This window comes from Bacillus rossius, chromosome 14 (genome assembly GCF_032445375.1).
Source record: "Bacillus rossius redtenbacheri isolate Brsri chromosome 14, Brsri_v3, whole genome shotgun sequence".
Taxonomy (NCBI): Eukaryota; Metazoa; Arthropoda; class Insecta; order Phasmatodea; family Bacillidae; genus Bacillus; species Bacillus rossius.
The window spans coordinates 41459059-41479230 of NC_086341.1; the positions used below are offsets into that span (position 1 = coordinate 41459059).

At 43.4% G+C, this 20172-nt stretch overlaps 2 protein-coding genes across 4 annotated transcripts in view; both read left to right on the plus strand.

The window, feature by feature from the left end:
- Positions 1–20172, plus strand: part of LOC134538815 (probable cytochrome P450 49a1) — a 123224-nt gene that overhangs the window by 74434 nt on the left and 28618 nt on the right. The window contains exons 11-13 of one of the 3 annotated variants that reach the window (XR_010076213.1): positions 1847–1990; positions 4357–4664; positions 4784–5837. The exons of 1 other annotated variant lie outside the window; for it this stretch is intronic. Coding sequence is in view for 1 of the 2 variants with exons in the window: in XM_063380320.1 (XP_063236390.1) it covers positions 1847–1960 (114 nt within the window). In the remaining variant the exon portion in view is untranslated. Of the gene's footprint in view, positions 1–1846; positions 2136–4356; positions 4665–4783; positions 5838–20172 lie in introns of those variants that run through there. One more of the 3 variants, XM_063380320.1, reaches the window with a different exon arrangement.
- The window catches only part of LOC134538816 (endo-polygalacturonase-like), a 47288-nt gene continuing 32117 nt past the window's right edge, over positions 5002–20172 (plus strand). Inside the window, exon 1 of the mRNA XM_063380321.1 lies at positions 5002–5089. Coding sequence (XP_063236391.1) covers positions 5002–5089 — 88 coding nt within the window. The remainder of the gene's footprint in view (positions 5090–20172) is intronic.

Consider the following 20172-nt stretch of genomic DNA (forward strand, 5'->3'; position numbering starts at 1 on the left):
TATTTGTTTCTGTTAATTAGTTATATGCCGTTTGGTAGCTATCGATTATGAGTTTAAGAACATCGATTGTGTTTCACGTAAATACCACTTGGCGAGCGCCCGGCGGTTGGCTGATGACGTCAGACATTCGGCTTGCCGGGAAGAAAAAATCAGCTGGGCCGGCGAGAGTGGGTGCCGAGCGACCGTCGAGGGTGAGAGCCATGTGACGGCGCGGACTGGTGTGCCGGACGGCAACGGGCGACGAAGAGTATTGGGATGGAGGCTCCACGCTGGGTGACAGGGCAAGGGATTGCCCTGTGATACTGAACTTATCAAGGTAAAGAGAGGCCGCAATTTTGATTTTTACCCTCGTGGTGCTGCAGTGGTTTTTGGCAAACCTAGTGAACTGTGTATTTTCCCATACTAAATTTTATTTGGACGGAACTTTTGTTAGCCAGTTTGGTGAAGAGGCCCATTTGTTTTCACACGTTGTTCCAGTGTGGGATTTTTTTAAAAAAAAGGTCGCCCGTTTGCCTGTAGTTGTAATAAAAGTATAAGTTTGGAAGAAACGAACATTTTGCAATTTGTTTTTGAGACTTTGTCTTCGGAATTGGCATACTTAAAGTTGCATTTAGCTAATATATCAGCTTGTGCAGTATTATTAAAAGTATGCGATCGGTATTGGACTACATGCGCAGCCTGATGTTGGTTGGTGCGGCCATTCTACGTTTTTATGAAATCATTGGCAAGTTAATAAAGAAGTAAGACTTTGTTTGAAGTATATAATAAAAACTTCGGGGGTAACATAGTTATGTTACGTGAAGAGTTTTTGCTACATTTCCCTTAAAAAAAAAAAAAAAATAAGATAATTTTTTTTTGGTCATCATTCACGCCTTTGTGAATTCGTACCTATGGCCCGGCGTGGCATTAGACTCTGGAGTTGGTGAGGAAGGTCAGGAAGCCAGCGCACGCCTAGGATATTAACTTTGTTTTTTTGGCAAGTCTTTAGCAACGAACATCTGAAGAAAGACTAAACCGTTGATTGAGAGTTTAAGAACTTTATTTAAATAATTTGTTTGTACTTCAGTATTATTTTTGTAGATTTTTTATATATTTGTATTGATTGTCTTGTTTGATTTTTGGTATTAGGGCAGTCAGTAAATTTTGATATTTTATAGTGGCCACGCCTCACGCCCTTATATATTTTTATACTTGTTGTTATCAGTATTTATATTTTTACGATTTTTTAAAGGTTATTGTTAGTATCGCAAATGGGTATAAGATGCTGCCATTATTAACGTCAGCTTTTGTAACTAAGCTTGTATGGTTATGTATAGTAAAAATTATTTTTGCAAATTTCTATTTTTTAATAACATACGTCCAAAGTCTTGCCTCTTGTTTGTTTAATGGTTACTCTGCTATTATATCCTTTGAATTTTTTGGCCTGACCCCTGGGCAGTGGTGTGGGGAATTTATATTGTTTAGCTTTTTATGCCTGGTTTTAATAATTATTTTTTCCCTTCGCGCCCAGAGTGAGTCGGGGACGCAACCCCTCTTCCAATTAAGGAGGAAGAAGGGTTACATATGTAACAGTATGAAAATAATCAGTATCGTAATTATTGTTTAATTTATGAAAACAGGCACTACAGTATTTTATAGACAGTTATTTTCGGAATACATATGAGTGTTTACTCGAAACGATTTTTTTTCTCCCCATGAAACTAGATAGCACAACCATAGGTAGGTATATGTACAAGTGAATACTGCGTGTATTTGTCGAGTACAGAGCTCGATGAACCGCGGCAGCTGTGGAGTCGCAAGGCGCGGAGTGGTTCCTGTCGCCCACACGGTCTCCCTTCTTGCGCAGATGTTCCGGAAGTACCGCGTCGAGTACCACTACGAGGACTTCCGGTACAAGGTGTGCTCCTCGTACATCCCGGAGAACCCGCTCAAGTTCCGGCTGACGGAGCGGGCGGACTAGGACGGACAGCGGACAGGTGACAGCCGACAGGTGACAGCCGACAGGTGACATCCGACAGGTGACAGCGGACAGGGGAGAGCGGACAGGTGACAGCGGACAGGTGACAGCGGACAGGTGACAGCGGACAGGTGACAGCCGACAGGTGACAGCCGACAGGTGACAGCCGACAGGTGACAGCCGACAGGTGACAGCCGACAGGTGACAGCCGACAGGTGACAGCCGACAGGTGACAGCCGACAGGTGACAGCCGACAGGTGACAGCCGACAGGTGACAGCCGACAGGTGACAGCCGACAGGTGACAGCGGACAGGTGACAGCGGACAGGTGACAGCGGACAGGTGACAGCGGACAGGTGACAGCGGACAGGTGACAGCGGACAGGTGACAGCGGACAGGTGACAGCGGACAGGTGACAGCGGACAGGTGACAGCGGACAGGTGACAGCGTACAGGTGACAGCGTACAGGTGACAGCGGACAGGTGACAGCGGACAGGTGACAGCGGACAGGTGACAGCGGACAGGTGACAGCGGACAGGTGACAGCGGACAGGTGACAGCGGACAGGTGACAGCGGACAGGTGACAGCGGACAGGTGACAGCGGACAGGTGACAGCGGACAGGTGACAGCGGACAGGTGACAGCGGACAGGTGACAGCGGACAGGTGACAGCGGACAGGTGACAGCGGACAGGTGACAGCGGACAGGTGACAGCGGACAGGTGACAGCGGACAGGTGACAGCGGACAGGTGACAGCGGACAGGTGACAGCGGACAGGTGACAGCGGACAGGTGACAGCGGACAGGTGACAGCGGACAGGTGACAGCGGACAGGTGACAGCGGACAGGTGACAGCGGACAGGTGACAGCGGACAGGTGACAGCGGACAGGTGACAGCGGACAGGTGACAGCGGACAGGTGACAGCGGACAGGTGACAGCGGACAGGTGACAGCGGACAGGTGACAGCGGACAGGTGACAGCGGACAGGTGACAGCGGACAGGTGACAGCGGACAGGTGACAGCGGACAGGTGACAGCGGACAGGTGACAGCGGACAGGTGACAGCGGACAGGTGACAGCGGACAGGTGACAGCGGACAGGTGACAGCGGACAGGTGACAGCGGACAGGTGACAGCGGACAGGTGACAGCGGACAGGTGACAGCGGACAGGTGACAGCGGACAGGTGACAGCGGACAGGTGACAGCGGACAGGTGACAGCGGACAGGTGACAGCGGACAGGTGACAGCGGACAGGTGACAGCGGACAGGTGACAGCGGACAGGTGACAGCGGACAGGTGACAGCGGACAGGTGACAGCGGACAGGTGACAGCCGACAGGTGACAGCCGACAGGTGACAGCCGACAGGTGACAGCCGACAGGTGACAGCCGACAGGTGACAGCCGACAGGTGACAGCCGACAGGTGACAGCCGACAGGTGACAGCCGACAGGTGACAGCCGACAGGTGACAGCCGACAGGTGACAGCCGACAGGTGACAGCCGACAGGTGACAGCGGACAGGTGACAGCGGACAGGTGACAGCGGACAGGTGACAGCGGACAGGTGACAGCGGACAGGTGACAGCGGACAGGTGACAGCGGACAGGTGACAGCGGACAGGTGACAGCGGACAGGTGACAGCGGACAGGTGACAGCGGACAGGTGACAGCGGACAGGTGACAGCGGACAGGTGACAGCGGACAGGTGACAGCGGACAGGTGACAGCGGACAGGTGACAGCGGACAGGTGACAGCGGACAGGTGACAGCGGACAGGTGACAGCGGACAGGTGACAGCGGACAGGTGACAGCGGACAGGTGACAGCGGACAGGTGACAGCGGACAGGTGACAGCGGACAGGTGACAGCGGACAGGTGACAGCGGACAGGTGACAGCGGACAGGTGACAGCGGACAGGTGACAGCGGACAGGTGACAGCCGACAGGTGACAGCCGACAGGTGACAGCCGACAGGTGACAGCCGACAGGTGACAGCCGACAGGTGACAGCCGACAGGTGACAGCCGACAGGTGACAGCCGACAGGTGACAGCCGACAGGTGACAGCCGACAGGTGACAGCGGACAGGTGACAGCGGACAGGTGACAGCGGACAGGTGACAGCGGACAGGTGACAGCGGACAGGTGACAGCGGACAGGTGACAGCGGACAGGTGACAGCGGACAGGTGACAGCGGACAGGTGACAGCGGACAGGTGACAGCGGACAGGTGACAGCGGACAGGTGACAGCCGACAGGTGACAGCCGACAGGTGACAGCCGACAGGTGACAGCGGACAGGTGACAGCGGACAGGTGACAGCGGACATGTGACAGCGGACAGGTGACAGCGGACAGGTGACAGCGGACAGGTGACAGCGGACAGGTGACAGCGGACAGGTGACAGCGGACAGGTGACAGCGGACAGGTGACAGCGGACAGGTGACAGCGGACAGGTGACAGCGGACAGGTGACAGCGGACAGGTGACAGCGGACAGGTGACAGCGGACAGGTGACAGCGGACAGGTGACAGCGGACAGGTGACAGCGGACGGGTGACGGGTGACGGGTGACGGGTGACGGGTGACGGGTGACGGGTGACGGGTGACGGGTGACGGGTGACGGGTGACGGGTGACTGCGTCCAGCGGACAGATGACGAGTGACAGCGGACGGGTGACGGGTGACTGCGTCCAGCGGACAGATGACGGGTGACGGGTGACGGGTGACTGCGTCCAGCGGACAGATGACGGGTGACGGGTGACTGCGTCCAGCGGACAGATGACGGGTGACGGGTGACTGCGTCCAGCGGACAGATGACGGGTGACGGGTGACTGCGTCCAGCGGACAGATGACGGGTGACGGGTGACTGCGTCCAGCGGACAGATGACGGGTGACGGGTGACTGCGTCCAGCGGACAGATGACGGGTGACGGGTGACTGCGTCCAGCGGACAGATGACGGGTGACGGGTGACTGCGTCCAGCGGACAGATGACGGGTGACAGCCGACAGCCGACAGCGAACTCAGCCACGCTCCAGGAAGCCCGACCTGGGATGTGTCCATGTCGGCACAGCCTCTGGTTTGGCACGCAGTCTTCCCCCAGTGCGTAGCGGCCACCACGACTGACGGCGGGGAAACGAAGACAAAAGGTGTGACGCAAGCCCCTTGTGTGTTTTCAAGAATCCTTCCCTGGTGTTTCACGTCTAAAAAACTATTCTGAAAACACTCGTTTTTCAGCCCTTTATCACTCTCCAGAAAATAACAGCTCAAAAGACGAAATTCTGAAACAAGACACCACTGTGACGTGTTGAGCAGTTTTCGAACCACGTGGTTTCTTGCTAAGCTCTGGACACTGAATGCTCCAGCGTTTCCTGACACAACTGTGTTGTGTGGCAACCTTCCATTCACAGTGCTGCGATCCGCCGAGTGCACGCAGGGTTGCCGACCTTGTCACTGTTTCATTCTGCTCGGTGTCTGCGAAATGAGTAAATTTAATGTTGATTATTTATATTTACGAGTAGAATCGAGGCAGTGTATTTGGAAAACTGCCTCACTCAGAAGAATAATAAAAAAAACAGCTATTTTAAGAAGCAGCAGTGGTTGGTAATGCTGAGTTTGGAAAAAGGGCCACCACAGTTTACAATAGCGTTCTTGCATACAAACCTGTGAATGTAAGGGCTATCCCACATGCTTGAAGGCGTGGGCTAGCCACCACAAAGACGACATATTGGTTTCCCCAGTATCCAAGCCTTAAGTATTTCACATCGTTTTATTTTTCATCTTTGTCTTCGTAAAGGCAGAGTTTATAATTGAGCTTATTCAATGAAAGTAATAATGACTGACTGCTATAAATAGTTGACCAAGTGAAGTCACGGGCTTTCAGTGCCTATTTAGTTCGTGTGATCCGACTCTTCTTCGAGTGAGGGTCTCTAATTGGCCCTCAGTCCTCCAGATTAACAGTGAACCAATGGCAGAAGCAGCACTAAGGTATAGTTATTTGAATTTTAGCATAACACGAAATGAACCCGTGAATTTTTCAGGTCTCTATGTGTAAAGCGTCAAGACAATGGCATACAGGTGTTGGACTTGGCAAGAGATTTACGTATTTTAAATTGTAAAATAATAATCTTCTTCCACAGGTTATTGAGTAATCATGATAAATACTATTAATAAATAAAATAAATTTGTTTAAATATTGTAAGTACAAAAATTGTAAATAAATAATGTAACTGAATCACCATTTTTTTCTTCTTCATATGTAATGTTTAAGAATAAAATGCTGGGGGGGGGGGGGGGGGGTCATGATTTTTGGCCTCTTCTGCATCTTCCTTCTTTTATTTACTCGTTTGTGGCTAAGCTACGACAAATATGTTTTAAGACTTCAATTTAACAGGTATTGATTAATTGATTAGCAACGAACACATCCCTTAAAACACCCTCATTAAAGAGAACATATTAAATTATTATTGGTACCCGCAGAAAGTAACTACAATTAGACCTGTTGCTATCGTTACATTTACCTTTCGATTCACTTCCCTTGCAGTTATGGGTATCCGGTTCGCCAATATAAAATCAAATATTTGGTAAATATGTAGTGTACGGATTATCGTCAAACAACTTTTTAAAAATCTGAAATAACTTTTATTATATGCTCTTTTACGTCCTATTTTCATTACAGCCTGCGGAGATAAGAAATTCCAATTACTTTTGGAGATATCGCCGTTCTTATTTTGCAATACAAGACCTATGTAATCATTCGAACTTCGCCATTTTATATTTTGCCGTTTGTGCGTGAATGCCTAAATAACAGAAAATTTCCATTAGGTAAGGTTAGTTACATTATAAATACTTCAAAATAAACAGAAATTAAAAATAATATCAATTAATTTTACTTGTTGTATAGTTTTGAGTATTTATAATGTAACTGACCTGACCTAACAAAACGGGACAAAGGTAGATTAGGTCAGGTCAGCTACATTATAAATGCTTTGAAACTGAACGGACATTAAAAATATTAAAATTAATATTAATGGTTGTTAAGTTTTAAAGTATTTATAATATAGCTGACCTAACGTTATTTTTTTACGCGCAACTAACAAATAAAGCATAAAAATTTGAAACGTTAAAAACCCACCTAAGTTGGAGGCGGGTACACTTCCTTTGCCATTAGTAGGAAATGATTATAAATGAATAAATCATCACCTATTGGTTCATTTGAATATTGGACTATCACGAACTATCACGTGACAACATTATCCAATAAAAACAATTGATACTCGTAAACAAAAAACAATTGTGAACGCCATGTGAATGTACAGGTATAGTGATTAAAATTTAAAAATTCGATATCTCCAAAATTAATTGGAATTTCTTATCTCCGCAGGCTGTAATGAAAAGAGGACCTAAAAGAGCATATAATGAAAGTTATTTCAGATTTTTAAAATTTTGTTTGACGATAAACCGTACACTACATATTTACCAAATAATTTTTTCAGTACCATCCTGTTTTGTATTTTTTTCTCGGTAAATCAATAAAGCAATCCATATATATTACACGTAAGTAAAGGGGTGATTATGTTAATCCTCAATTTTAAATTTTAATCACACATGGTGGTTTCAGTTTATCACCCGATAAACAAAATTGTTGAGATACATTTATAGAGTAAGGAAGGAATTTTGGTCACGATTCGTCGTAGAAGAATGGTTTATATTGTTACGATCGCACTTGGCTGCAGTGCTTGGCGTCGCCGCGCTCGTTCGGCCTGTCTGCGCCCCCCTTCCACCCGCATCCTCTCCCTGGTATCTCGTGTCATACTGTCTCGCAACATCCTGACCGTCGCAGCGCGCACCTGCCTCAGATCGAGTTACTTAAAAGAGGCCGCACTGCGGAATAAAAGGACTTAGACATGTTTATCGGCGCGTTTTGTGGGAACCCGATGCTTGTTGAGTTTATCGGCGTTCTTTGAGCAGCCGCCGCGTCCTTCGAGGACTCACGACGCGTTTCTGGGCATTTCGACGGCGAAGGTCACGCGATATCTCGGAGACATGCCCGATTGTTCTGGACGGGAACCCAAGGGCTATATAAGGAGGTTGGGCCGACCTTCGAGAGAGTTCAGTGGGGAGTTCTCCCATGGTGGAGTTTCCGGGCGATAGTGCCACGGGTGCGGCAGAGTGGCGAAGTCCTTGGACGAAGGTTCCAGGGCAGGGAGTCTGAGTGGGGAGTTCTCCCGCGGCGGATTTTCCGGGCGATAGTGCCGCGGGTGCGGCAGAGTGGCGAAGTCCTTGGACGAAGGTTTCAGGGCAGGAAGTGAGTGAATGAAGTCGGGAGTTTTCCCGTGGCAGAGTTCCCGGGCGAAAGAGTCGTCGCGGGTGCGGCGGAGTCCCGAGAGAATTTTCGAGCGAGGAGTCGAGCGGACCTCGGCGAAGGGCAAGTGCGTCGGCGGCGGCGGAGTGCGGCGGCGTAGTCCCGCGGCGGAGACCCACGAGGGGTGCTGCGGTGAGAGTTGCGCCAGAAGTGCGGCCCAGCGAGGTGTGTGGACGAGTGACTGGGGAATTGACATTTCTTTAAGTGTAATTAATTATTTGACAATTTAGAAGATTATTTGTAAGTGACAAGTAGTGGTAATAAATAAAACTGTGTAGTGTAATAAAATCTTTAATTGGGCTATCCTTTACGAACCCGCAGGAAAATCGTAACAATATATATAACTTCCCGACAAGCTTAGTTAATTAAACTATTTAAATGAACATATAGCTTCAACCATAAGTTAAAGGAGATAATTTTTTTCGTTATTACTGAGATCTGTAGTAACAATTTTAACATGGTAACAGTGCAAATCTGTTACATAGTATCCTGTTTTATTGTGAGTGGTTTTAGAGATGAGGACTTACACAAATGAAGTGTTGATAGTCCTATCGGCTTCGTTATCATCCAAGCAATGTGGTTGTTATCAGCAATTAAACTGCTCGAAGTAATGTTGAATGACGTAACACATATTTTCAACGAGCTCCTTAAAGTCCGTCTCTTGGAGTGGTCTGCTGTGATTGCGAACCCTATCAATGGCACTTTTAATGAGCGCTCGGACGGGTTCACTCACTAATTTGCGACAAAAAAATTTGGCAAGTGAGGAATCTACTGGTTATGAAATTTTGGGCATATACAGAAATTTTAAATCACGTAATCAATAAGTTTAAAATTCACATTTTATTTTGAAATAATGTAAGTTACATATAAATATTTAAAAGAAAAGCGTTCATTAAGCTGTAAAGGAAAATGAAGGAAAAATTTGGAGGGAATAGGGAATTTTTTAATATACTGGTTGACTACCAACGGTGGTATAAAAGTCTATAATTGCGTAGCATAGTAAATACGATTCAAAATTGCAAAATCTAGGTTAAAATATTAGTATTTAAACCATCAATAATGTTTGTCTTTTTAAAAATTTCTTATAATTTTTGCTGACTGCCACATTATTGACTCAGCTGGTTAATCAAGCAAAAACTCAAGATACCTAATTATGAAACCTCTGTAACTAAACATTAAACGAATTGTTTTTTTAAAATGAAGTTTCACATAAACATTTTATGCAATTTCTATCCAAGCCTCATTAAAGAGAAATTATTTCACAAAACACCATTCCTATACCAAATAAAAAAAAATTGGTTGTCTGTAAAGTCGGTTTACGGACGATAGTTTAACGTGACAACGTCATAACAAAACATTGATGAAATGATTGCATACTTTTATGAATAAAATTAAATCATTTTTATTTAATTATCTCTATTTTGTATGCATACAAAGGAGTGAAATGAAATCTAGAATTTAATTGATAAATTTACTTTTATTTGCACTCATTAATTAAATATGTTTATTACTTTAACGAAGAGATTATTTTAACTATGTATAACTTTTATACATTTTTGCTATTTAACTTCTTCCAATCTGTGTTATTCTGTTAAGGACAGGACGATGATAGGAAAAGTAGGAAACGAATGGGAGGGTTTCAAGTTTAATGTGCCTCGAAAAAGTCAATTCGATGGTTGTCCAATCGAGTGGAAGAGAGATAGATGCGGTGCAAGCGTACAATGAGCGTAACGGGACAATGAGCGTTACGGGACACTTTTTCGTGCGTGCAGCCGGCGTTCCTCGATTTATTAGACGTTGTCACGTCAAAAAGTCATGTAAGTACAGTGTGAGTCTTTCAAAAGCAGCTATATCGTAACCAGTGACACAAGACAAACTCGGCCACCTCGTTCTCCTTCGAGGCGACCACACGAGATCAGTCCTAACTGCACAGTCGGAACTGCCGCGTGTGAGACGGGAAAGTGGACTGTACGGTCGGAACTGATGGACTGACAAACTAATTTATTGTTTTCCATCAAATCGGACCGAGACTCGAGAGCCCTCAGTCCAAACTGCCGCGTGTTGGGAACAGCTTCTCAGTAGGTATATATAGTATGTCCCGGTGCAGGGGGGTTGGGGGTCGGGAGCCGGGGAGCCACGGCCACCATCTTGGATTACGTCACTTCCGGCGGCCATCTTGGATTCGACCTTGACCTTTGACCCCGGCGGCCATCTTGGATTACATCACTTCCGGCGGCCAATTTGTTTTTATCTGCCATTTTGTTTACTAGAACATTCCGCCAATTTGAGTTTCGTCCGCCATTTTGAAAATCTTTATTTATTATACGATTTTAATGAAATCAATTTTAAAATTTATAAAAAAATTAAATAAAATTTAAAAATATATTACTTAATAAAATTTTAATTAAAAACCTGCGCATCGAACACCCCACTCCTCTACATTACGAGTACACCAACTAGCCCCCCCCCCCCTCCTCTGTTTCAATGACATCGTCATCGAACACCCCACTAACCCCTGTTACATTTTTTCGTTACACCACATTCTTTAAAATAAATTTATTATCAAAATAAAAATATATATACCATCGTTGTCTGCTGGAGGCAGCCATCTTATTTAGTGGAGACCGCCATCTTGATTACATCTGATGGATGTCGTCATCGGGTTTAGGTTTCTAAAGTATGTTAGTGTATATAAGGTCGAGTTTCAATTCTCTACCAACATTATTATGAACCTTATAGACCGAAATTTACAAAATCCACAGTCATTTTGTTGTTGTAACCATAATTTTTTCTTAAAGTCTTATCATTTATAGGTTTTAACTAAAATATATGTTATCAATACTATCGTTGTGGATGCGTTAGTTAAAGTAATGATAATTAAAAAAAAAACTATCACTCCATCTCAGCGGACCAGAAATTTTTCAGTCTCCTAACTTACAAGTAATATTCTCTTCTCATGCTTGCGTACACATGTTTAAAAGCTGCATGGAAGCAGATATTTTTTAATGTTTGCGTATAATATCATTTCACTTTTCCGAAACCAATTTTAAATAAAATAATAGGAGAATTCATGTTTTATATTAAAATAGTAAAACAATATATGGGTAAAATTGTATTTATTAAAAATAAAATCTCATGAAGAGAAAAACGTACAAGAAAAACAGAACTATACAGCAAAGGGAAACCATGCAACAAATGGAAAATTTACAACAAAATAGATATAACAGCAAAAACAGAAAACTATACTGCTAAACTGTAACTATACACCAAAATGGAAAATATATACAAAAAAATAAAACGACAAAACAGAAAATAAATACAGCAGAAAAACTATACAACAGATTATTTTACAGGTCATTGCCAACATATCCGTGGGGGACCGTGCGGATACCATCTTCGCAGATCAGCCGTTTGTCGTCCTCCCACGTGATGGCCAGCTTATTGCTATATTCGCTGTATAGTATGTGCTGCCGGGAGCGAATGGCTCTTACACCCGCCCTCCTTGTGCGGTGTTCTTGCAGGGCAACCAGGTAGTCGCTGAATATGATGCGGTTTTTGACCACGCACCGCTGGATGCCCTTGGCCTTTTTCTCGCTCTTACCACCACACCTGTAGGCGTAGAGTTTGGCTCGTAAGCTTACAAACTCCTCCATCACTTCTACCCCACATTCATCTTTGAATTTGCCAACAACTTTCTTGTTGGTGGGGGAGAAGCAAGGGTGGCCGGAAGGGTAGCAGCTGGTGTCGAACTTCTCCATCAGTATAGGGTCGGCTTGGAGGTCATGGTAGAAGTCCTGTGTCTGGATCTCATACACGAAACTGTCTGTATCCATGTACGCCAGATGAATATTTTCAGAGTATTTAGGCTTCATGGTATTGTAGTGGAAGTCATACATTAGAATCTTTGATAGGTCAAGTACGGCCAGTCCGGCATAGATCGGCTTGTCAAATATTATCGTTTCATGGTTCAGGTGGACTAGAGACAAATTCGGCTCGTACATTGTGCGATCCTTGAAGGATGGGCGGCACACAAACTTCTTGAACCTCTTCTCAGAACACACCAACTCCATTTTGAGCCTTCGTCTCTTGTTCTCCATCAATTTTCCGAAGGTGGAGTTCACAGCCAACTTGAAGAACTCCTTCTCGAATTCGTTTGCTGCTGCTTTACGCTTGTTGGTGTTCAGTCGAATATAGGGCTCCAACCATGCCGACTGCTCAAACTGAAGAACTTTATGTATTCTTATGATTTTTAGTCCATGCGATACGGCTTGCTGGAGGTTTTTATAGTGGACGATGTAGTGCTCTTTATTTTCCAGCGTTGTCATCAGCTTTGATTGTTTTGAGCCGGGAGGACATTGATTCACTGGGAGAAATGGCAGGTCTTTGTGACTTTCGTGGAGCTCGGGAGGGTACTCCACGTCACACTCAATTATGTATCCAGTAGGTGAATTTTCCGGAATAGACATAACATCAACGGATGTATCCGACCATTTGAAATGACGAATTGGAAGCGGTAGAGACATCGCCCACCCGTACAAATTATTTGCATCAATATACTCTAGGAATATGGATGGCTTGGAAGCATCATATGTCTCAGGCACATATGAATTATTCGCAACACAATGACGTTTGATGCTTTGCGCTACACCACCACGAATACCAGCCTCCACAAACATATACATGTCATAATCTGTGAGTAGCTCTAGCTGTACACCTGTGGTTCGAAGCATCGCGTCGAAAGCGAACCCAGGACAAGAAATGTAGTGAGATGGATCTAAACTATATGTCTCCAAACATATGGAACGGAAATTCTCGAATACATCTGCTAGGATCAGAACATCCGTCTTCAGGTACAAGTCAGCATACTCCCCCAAAGTAGCACACTGAAACTTGTCCCAGACTTTCACTGCATGAGCATACTCCGTCTCTGAAATCCCAGAATCAGTCAGAATATTAAAGAAATCATCGATAGGTGGAAGACTCGTATCGTCTAGTCGAGCAAAAGAATCAACGAAGTCGTAGGGGAAGACTCCCTTGCGAGTAACCAACTCCAAGTCATCAGGAGCGAAAAACTCAGCAGTACTGACAAACTTGTCTGCAGGCAAGAACTCAGCGAGCGAAGCAAGACCCCGACTCATGAAACGGAACGTATCAACAAACTGAATGCTGAACTTATCATGTAACTTTTTGGAAAAAGTTATCAGCTTCTCTTCCGAATTAGGAATGATGAAGATGTCTTTAGTGTCGTACCCCAACTTCCTGATAATGAAGTTCTGATCGTACGCCAGGTTGTGGAAGAACACAATCATCTTTTTCGGTTTGCGCCTGAGAAGGTTGCAGTCATTACATGCAGGTCCAATAAATTCACCGGTGAAGTGATTATGATCACGAACTTTCTTTGCGACCCCTCCGAACTTTCCTTTACAGTAGCAACAACACCTTGCTTGCAGAAAAGCAGTGTTCTGCGAATGTGTGAGCGGAGTCATAGGAACAGACGTAGAAAATATTTTCTGTACGTCATGTCCAATCTCCACAATGCGGGATATGAATTTGTCTTCTGCGTCACAACCACGATACACTTCAGGCTGTGAAGGAAGTGAAGAAGTGAGGTGTGCTGGAATGACGGAGTTATCTGCTTTCACATAAATGCAGTAGCTGTATGCTTTATGCTTTTGGTACTGCAGCGTGTATGGCTCATCAGGATTCGGGTGACACGTATGGATTTTCTCCAGAATAGCTTCAAAGTCGCAATATACCACGATGGGCATCTTATCACTGTGATGGAAGTTTTTGAACTTCAGAACAGGTGGCTGGCCATTTTCATCAAGCTGTGGCATCTCAATCCTAACAGCAGCATGCTGTTTGCAGAGCACACTGTGTTTTTCCAAACACTGAAGACCAGTGAGCCCACTAACCCTATCCTGATCATCATAATGCTTGAAGCATCTTTTGCAAACATGAATAGCCTCAGTGTGTGTAGTGAGTTGGGACCGAACCAGGGCAGAAAATTTTTTAATGTATGTGAAATGGGACGAATCGTCATTGACCAAGAGCAGTAGATCGAAATGATGTTCTTTCTCTTCAGGAGCGACTCGTGCAGGAACAACATTCAGATTTTCGTCGATACTGTAGATGTTGATAGAGACTCCGGGGTTCTGTTTTTCAAACAGCGGTATTTGCTTGATTGGAGTAGGAAACTCGATGTTCGCGAAGTTGAATTTCTCTTCCAAGTCATGGTACCGCTGGTTGACACGTTCAGGATTCCGCCCTTCCACATACTTTACCAGGATCGCCCACTTGAAGCACATGTGATCATCCAGGTTTTGTGGATTGATCACTGCATGTTTTGTTTCGATGGAAGTAGGTAGGTCGATGTAGGAGCTGGCACGGAGTGGATCAAGCTTGTTGATTCTCAACTGTAGTCTCTTAACGGCCGATAAAGTCCATCCGGACCCCTTACCCATGTAATCTTCCTCCTCCTTGCAGATCTTGGAGATGGACTCGGCAACTGCTTCCTCCACCTCGTGAACTGCGTAGAGGGGGGCATTCATGGTTTTGAAGGCCCTCTTGTCTTCGCTGGCATCCACAGGTTTCTCGTAGTCACACTCCAGCATTATGTTAAATTTCAGCGGTCCATTCTCTTCAATCTCCTCCATGAGCTGGCTTATTATTTTTGCCTTGATGGAGTTGAGATATGCGCATATGTCCTTGGCAGTACTTGTTGTGTTTTCTGCCACGTATGTTTTCAAGTTGCCCTTGAAACCTACTTCGGCGGTGATGAAGCCGTGGGTATTGGCCAGACCCATGCCGGTCACCACCTTTGTACGACCTGGCTTGGACATAACTGCAGGCTTAACTACTGCCATCCTCTGCTTTTTGGTCGGAGGTGGAGCAGGCCTCTTGCATACCTTAATGTGGGCTTTCAATTTGTCAGCCCTGGCGAACTCCTTAGCACAGTTCTCGCAGGAATGCACTATGCGGTTTGGGTTTAGTCCACAAGCAGACTTCTCATGTCGTCTGGCATGGCTGGAGTTCTTGAAGGCCTTATAGCAGAAACTGCACCGCATGCTTGATGTCGTGGTGATAGCACCGGTACATGATGCAAGGTGCTGCTGCATCTTGTCACTGCGAGCGACAGTCTTGCCACATAGGTGGCACTGCTGGTAGTCACGATGCAGGTTCTCGGCACACTGTCGCTCGTGTCGGTAGCAATTCTTAGATGCCGTGAAGGAGGCAGAGCAGAAACGACATTTCTGAACGGTAGATGTCATCTCGACAATCGGTAGTCCGGTCTCAACGTACGGAACACGCGAAGGAAGCTCGACGTACGGAGAACTGCAACAAAAGAATTAAGAATACAATGTAGCTAGATGTTACATGAAAACAAACATAACCTCAAAACTCTAGCCCTCAAGCTTACTAACCTAAACTGCTAGCAATGTTACTAAATAAAAAAAATTGCAAACATACCCTCAAAACTCTAGTCCTCAAGCTTACTAACCTAAACTGCTAGCAATGTGACTAAATAAAAAAAGTTGCAAACATATCCTCAAAACTCTAGCCCTCAAGCTTACTAACCTAAACTGCTAGCAATGTTACTAAATAAAAAGGTTGCAAACATAACCTCAAAGCTACTCCTTCATGTACAATCCTAAAAATGGTAGAATATTTAAAGTACTGATAAAAGTTAAAGCTGAAAAAGTATTCAATGTTAACTCAAAATGATTGATTACATAACCTCAAAACTACACTAATGCACAACTCAAAAATGCTAGAATATTTAAAGTACTTACTGTTAAAAGTTTAAGCTAAACAATTACTGGTTACCCACACATAAGTGTACAGAGAAAAAACTAGCTAGCAGATAACCTACGAAAAAGCTGAGAAACATAAAAATATTAACGAAACATGTAGCATACCTCAGAAAACGATGAAGTGGAGCTGCAGAAGATGATGTATCGTTGGCGGTAGGAATCATGGTAGCAGCGAAACTCACACACGAACTAGCTCACTCAAACTCCAATAACACAATGAAGCTCCGACAGCTAATCCTGGCCTTTTATAGCCTCGGACCTGCCTGTTCTTGGAAAAACCATTAGGAACAGAGTATTTCTGTTGTATCCGCCAATAGGAATGTAGTACATGGAAGTACCATTGTCTTCGGAAAAACCCAGCATGACTTATGTGCATGTCGTAGCAGGTCTGTGAGGGGTGGGGGTAGAAATGTAACCTGACAGCCAAACAGAGGAAACCTCTCTCGGGTAAAACCACTAATTACCTAGGTGATTAGAGATTAGGGCGCGAGGCACTGCCTGCATCGTGACTCATCACTCAGGAATGTCGTCTCGCAGTGCCGAGGGGACCCAAACAATAGACTTGACCGTGCATGTCACAACAGGTACATTAGTCCGCGACTTTGTGGCGCCATGAGGCGCTCATGAATGTCTGAGCCTGCCACAAACAGCTCGTCAAAGAATCATCACGAAGCACTCGAGCTGCAGTCATGACGCGCATGCTACAACAGGCCCGTTAGTCACCGACTTCGTGGCGCCAAGCTGACACTCGGGTAGACAGGTAGCTAAATGATAATACTAGTAATGCAAGGAAATAAAAAAAATCGGGTATGTTTAATACATTTTTTTAAAAGTAAGAACACATTACAAAACTAAAACATTAAAAATTTATTCTACATTTATTATGACCAACATTCGTTTAAAATTTTTTAGCATTTCATTGCGAACAATCAGTTGAACATCCACAGAATGACACATTTTGCTGATGTTCCAGGAACAAACCCTTTTCACAACCATTTAAGGAGACTTTCCTTAAGCTCTCTTTTCATTGGTCAAATAAAACATCTCCCTCTCTTCCCCTTTTACAATGATGCTGCTTCACCATCACGCTAAAATTCTGTAAGACCAAAAAAATATATACTTCCCTTAAACCTTACGGTAGAAATTTCATCCTAGGATGCTGTTACTGCATCTAGAAATTAAAAATTATATTATCTCATACAGGTTTTATTTACATGTTAGACTTAACCATCCTACCACACACACACACACACACATGCACACACTTACACACACATGCGTGCGCATGCGTGCACTGAGATGAAATACATACTTGCCCACATAATGTACTTTTATTTACAAAGGCAACATATTAAAACACATAATATTTAAATTTTGTGTAGATTGGATGGTACCAGAAACCATACTGCAAAACGAGCGGACAACACTTGAGTCTTTTACTATGATTGGGCTGACGGATTGCCTCTGGAACGCCCTTGTTACCTTCAACGACTCAGAATTAAAACTTTTATCCATCAAAAAACAACAACTGTTTAACTAAGCAAACATACACCTTACACCCCTAAAAAAATTGTTATTACACAAGGCATTATTTACATGGCAGGAGACCGCACACACGAAGTGCGCAGCTTCAGGTTAGAAATATTGATTAAAATAACTGCTAAAGATGCTAATTTGTTTATGAAAAAATTGCACATGAAATACAGACACTTAGTTATTTACACACACGTACATACATACATACTTACACCCTGCATGGCTTCAGAAGGAAGTACGATATTTTAAAAACCACTCAAGACTTACATCTGTTTATGAAAAGGAGCTAAATATTAAAACATTTTCAAAGTTAATTTTAGAGATGAAATATCATGTGCAAGTCCTTGCATGCGAGAACATTTTATTACGTAATTATCTTCATTTTTCCCAAACCATAGGTCTGATGTCTGGATACCACACAAATCACATACTTAAGATATGCACTACGAGATGACTGCACGCCAGTCCAAGCCCATGCGCTTAGAGACGAAACTGCACTAGAAGCGTTAGCAAGCATTGCAATTATCTAGCTTCACTAATGCAGATTCACCTCTGACTAGGTGGACCTCCTGAAACAGTAAACATAGGACAGCGAAACACATTAAAATAATACATTTCAATACATTTCAATAATATAAAACACTGCATATTTCACGAAAATCGCCACGCAACTGACAGCCCTTTCAGTCACAATTCTGCGAATGCTATCACAGAATGCTAGATTTAGAAAGAAAGGATCATTCATTCCTTCATTATGGAACAAAGTGATACATCACATGAAGAGAAACAAAAAAGGCACACACTTCGTTCTTAGACTCGTGCCGCCTCCTTGACAGAGATAAAAGATTTAACACATAAAATAGTATATATTTCATTTCCAGCGATGAAGCTGTACCAATATCACCTTGACAAGCTTAGATGATCTAGGGAGAGACAAAGTAAATATATTAACAAAAAAACGACTAAAAATCATTTACAAACAAAATACTTAACATTCCTTCGATTACATATTTTTCTCAATTTAATAAATGAGAGAACACAAACATTTGCTTAAATCACTATTTATCAATTTTAAACTCTCGTGTACATCAGGAAAAAATATATTGTAACATTCATTATTAGTTGTAATGTAAAAAATGCAAAACAGTTTCTTTGTGGGATGTGGAATGCTCACTCACGATCGAAAAAAAGAGGGGCTTCGCTGTAACGCAAGGGGAGGGGGAAACCATCTTGAAAGTTGATGTTTCTCATATATTTGGATGTATAGTAATCAAGCAAGTAATAACATTTTGTGGTATAATCTCCGTCTGATTAAAGTTTATTTGCTAACATGAATTCACAAATTAAACGAATCTATGAGTACATTTGCTTATCTTTTATAGAAAAAAATGCACAGATTGATTGTTTTATCATGAATAACCAGGAGCACACTAAAAAAACCAAAAACATTCTCGCCAATAATAACAACAGCACACAAACAATAGAAAAAAACGATGTGTCAGTAATAACATGCAGCATGCGAAGAAAATCACCAAAATATTGTCAAGAATAACCATCAGTACATGTAGAATACCAATAAAGTCTTAATATGAAAAATGCTGAAGTGCACGGAGAAAATTATCAAATTCTTGTCAGGTAAAAAAAGCAGAAGCAAATGAAAAAAAAACTCAACAAAATTATAACACAGTAAAGTTGGAGCACCCGTAGAAATCTATCGAAATTTCATGTGAAAAAATAGGAGCACTCAGAGAAAACTATCAGTGAGAAGATTAAAATCATCATACATTATCAATTTTTTTTAAAAGTTCAAATAAAATCCTGCCAGATCTCTTTGCTTAAGCAACATGGGAGTTCTTGCACAAGTCAGCTTGTGAACTCTTTGCTTAAGCGACATGAGAGTTCTAGCACAAGTCAGCTTGTGAACTCTTTGCTTAAGCAACATGAGAGTTCTGGCACAAGTCAGCTTGTGAACTCTTTGCTTAAGCGACATGAGAGTTCTGGCACAAGTCAGCTTGTGAACTCTTCGCTTAAGCAACATGAGAGTTCTGGCAGGATTTTATTTGAACTTTTTTAAAAAAATTGATAATTTATGATGTTTTTAATCTTCTCACTGATAGTTTTCTCTGAGTGCTCCTATTTTTTCACATGAAATTTCGATAGATTTCTACGGGTGCTCCAACTTTACTGTGTTATAATTTTGTTGAGTTTTTTTTCATTTGCTTCTGCTTTTTTTACCTGACAAGAATTTGATAATTTTCTCCGTGCACTTCAGCATTTTTCATATTAATTTTTATTAGTATTCTACATGTACTGATGGTTATTCTTGACAATATTTTGGTGATTTTCTTCGCATGCTGCATGTTATTACTGACACATCGTTTTTTTCTATTGTTTGTGTGCTGTTGGTTATTATTGGCGAGAATGTTTTTGGTTTTTTTTAGTGTGCTCCTGGTTATTCATGATAAAACAATCAATCTGTGCATTTTTTTCTATAAAAGATAAGCAAATGTACTCATAG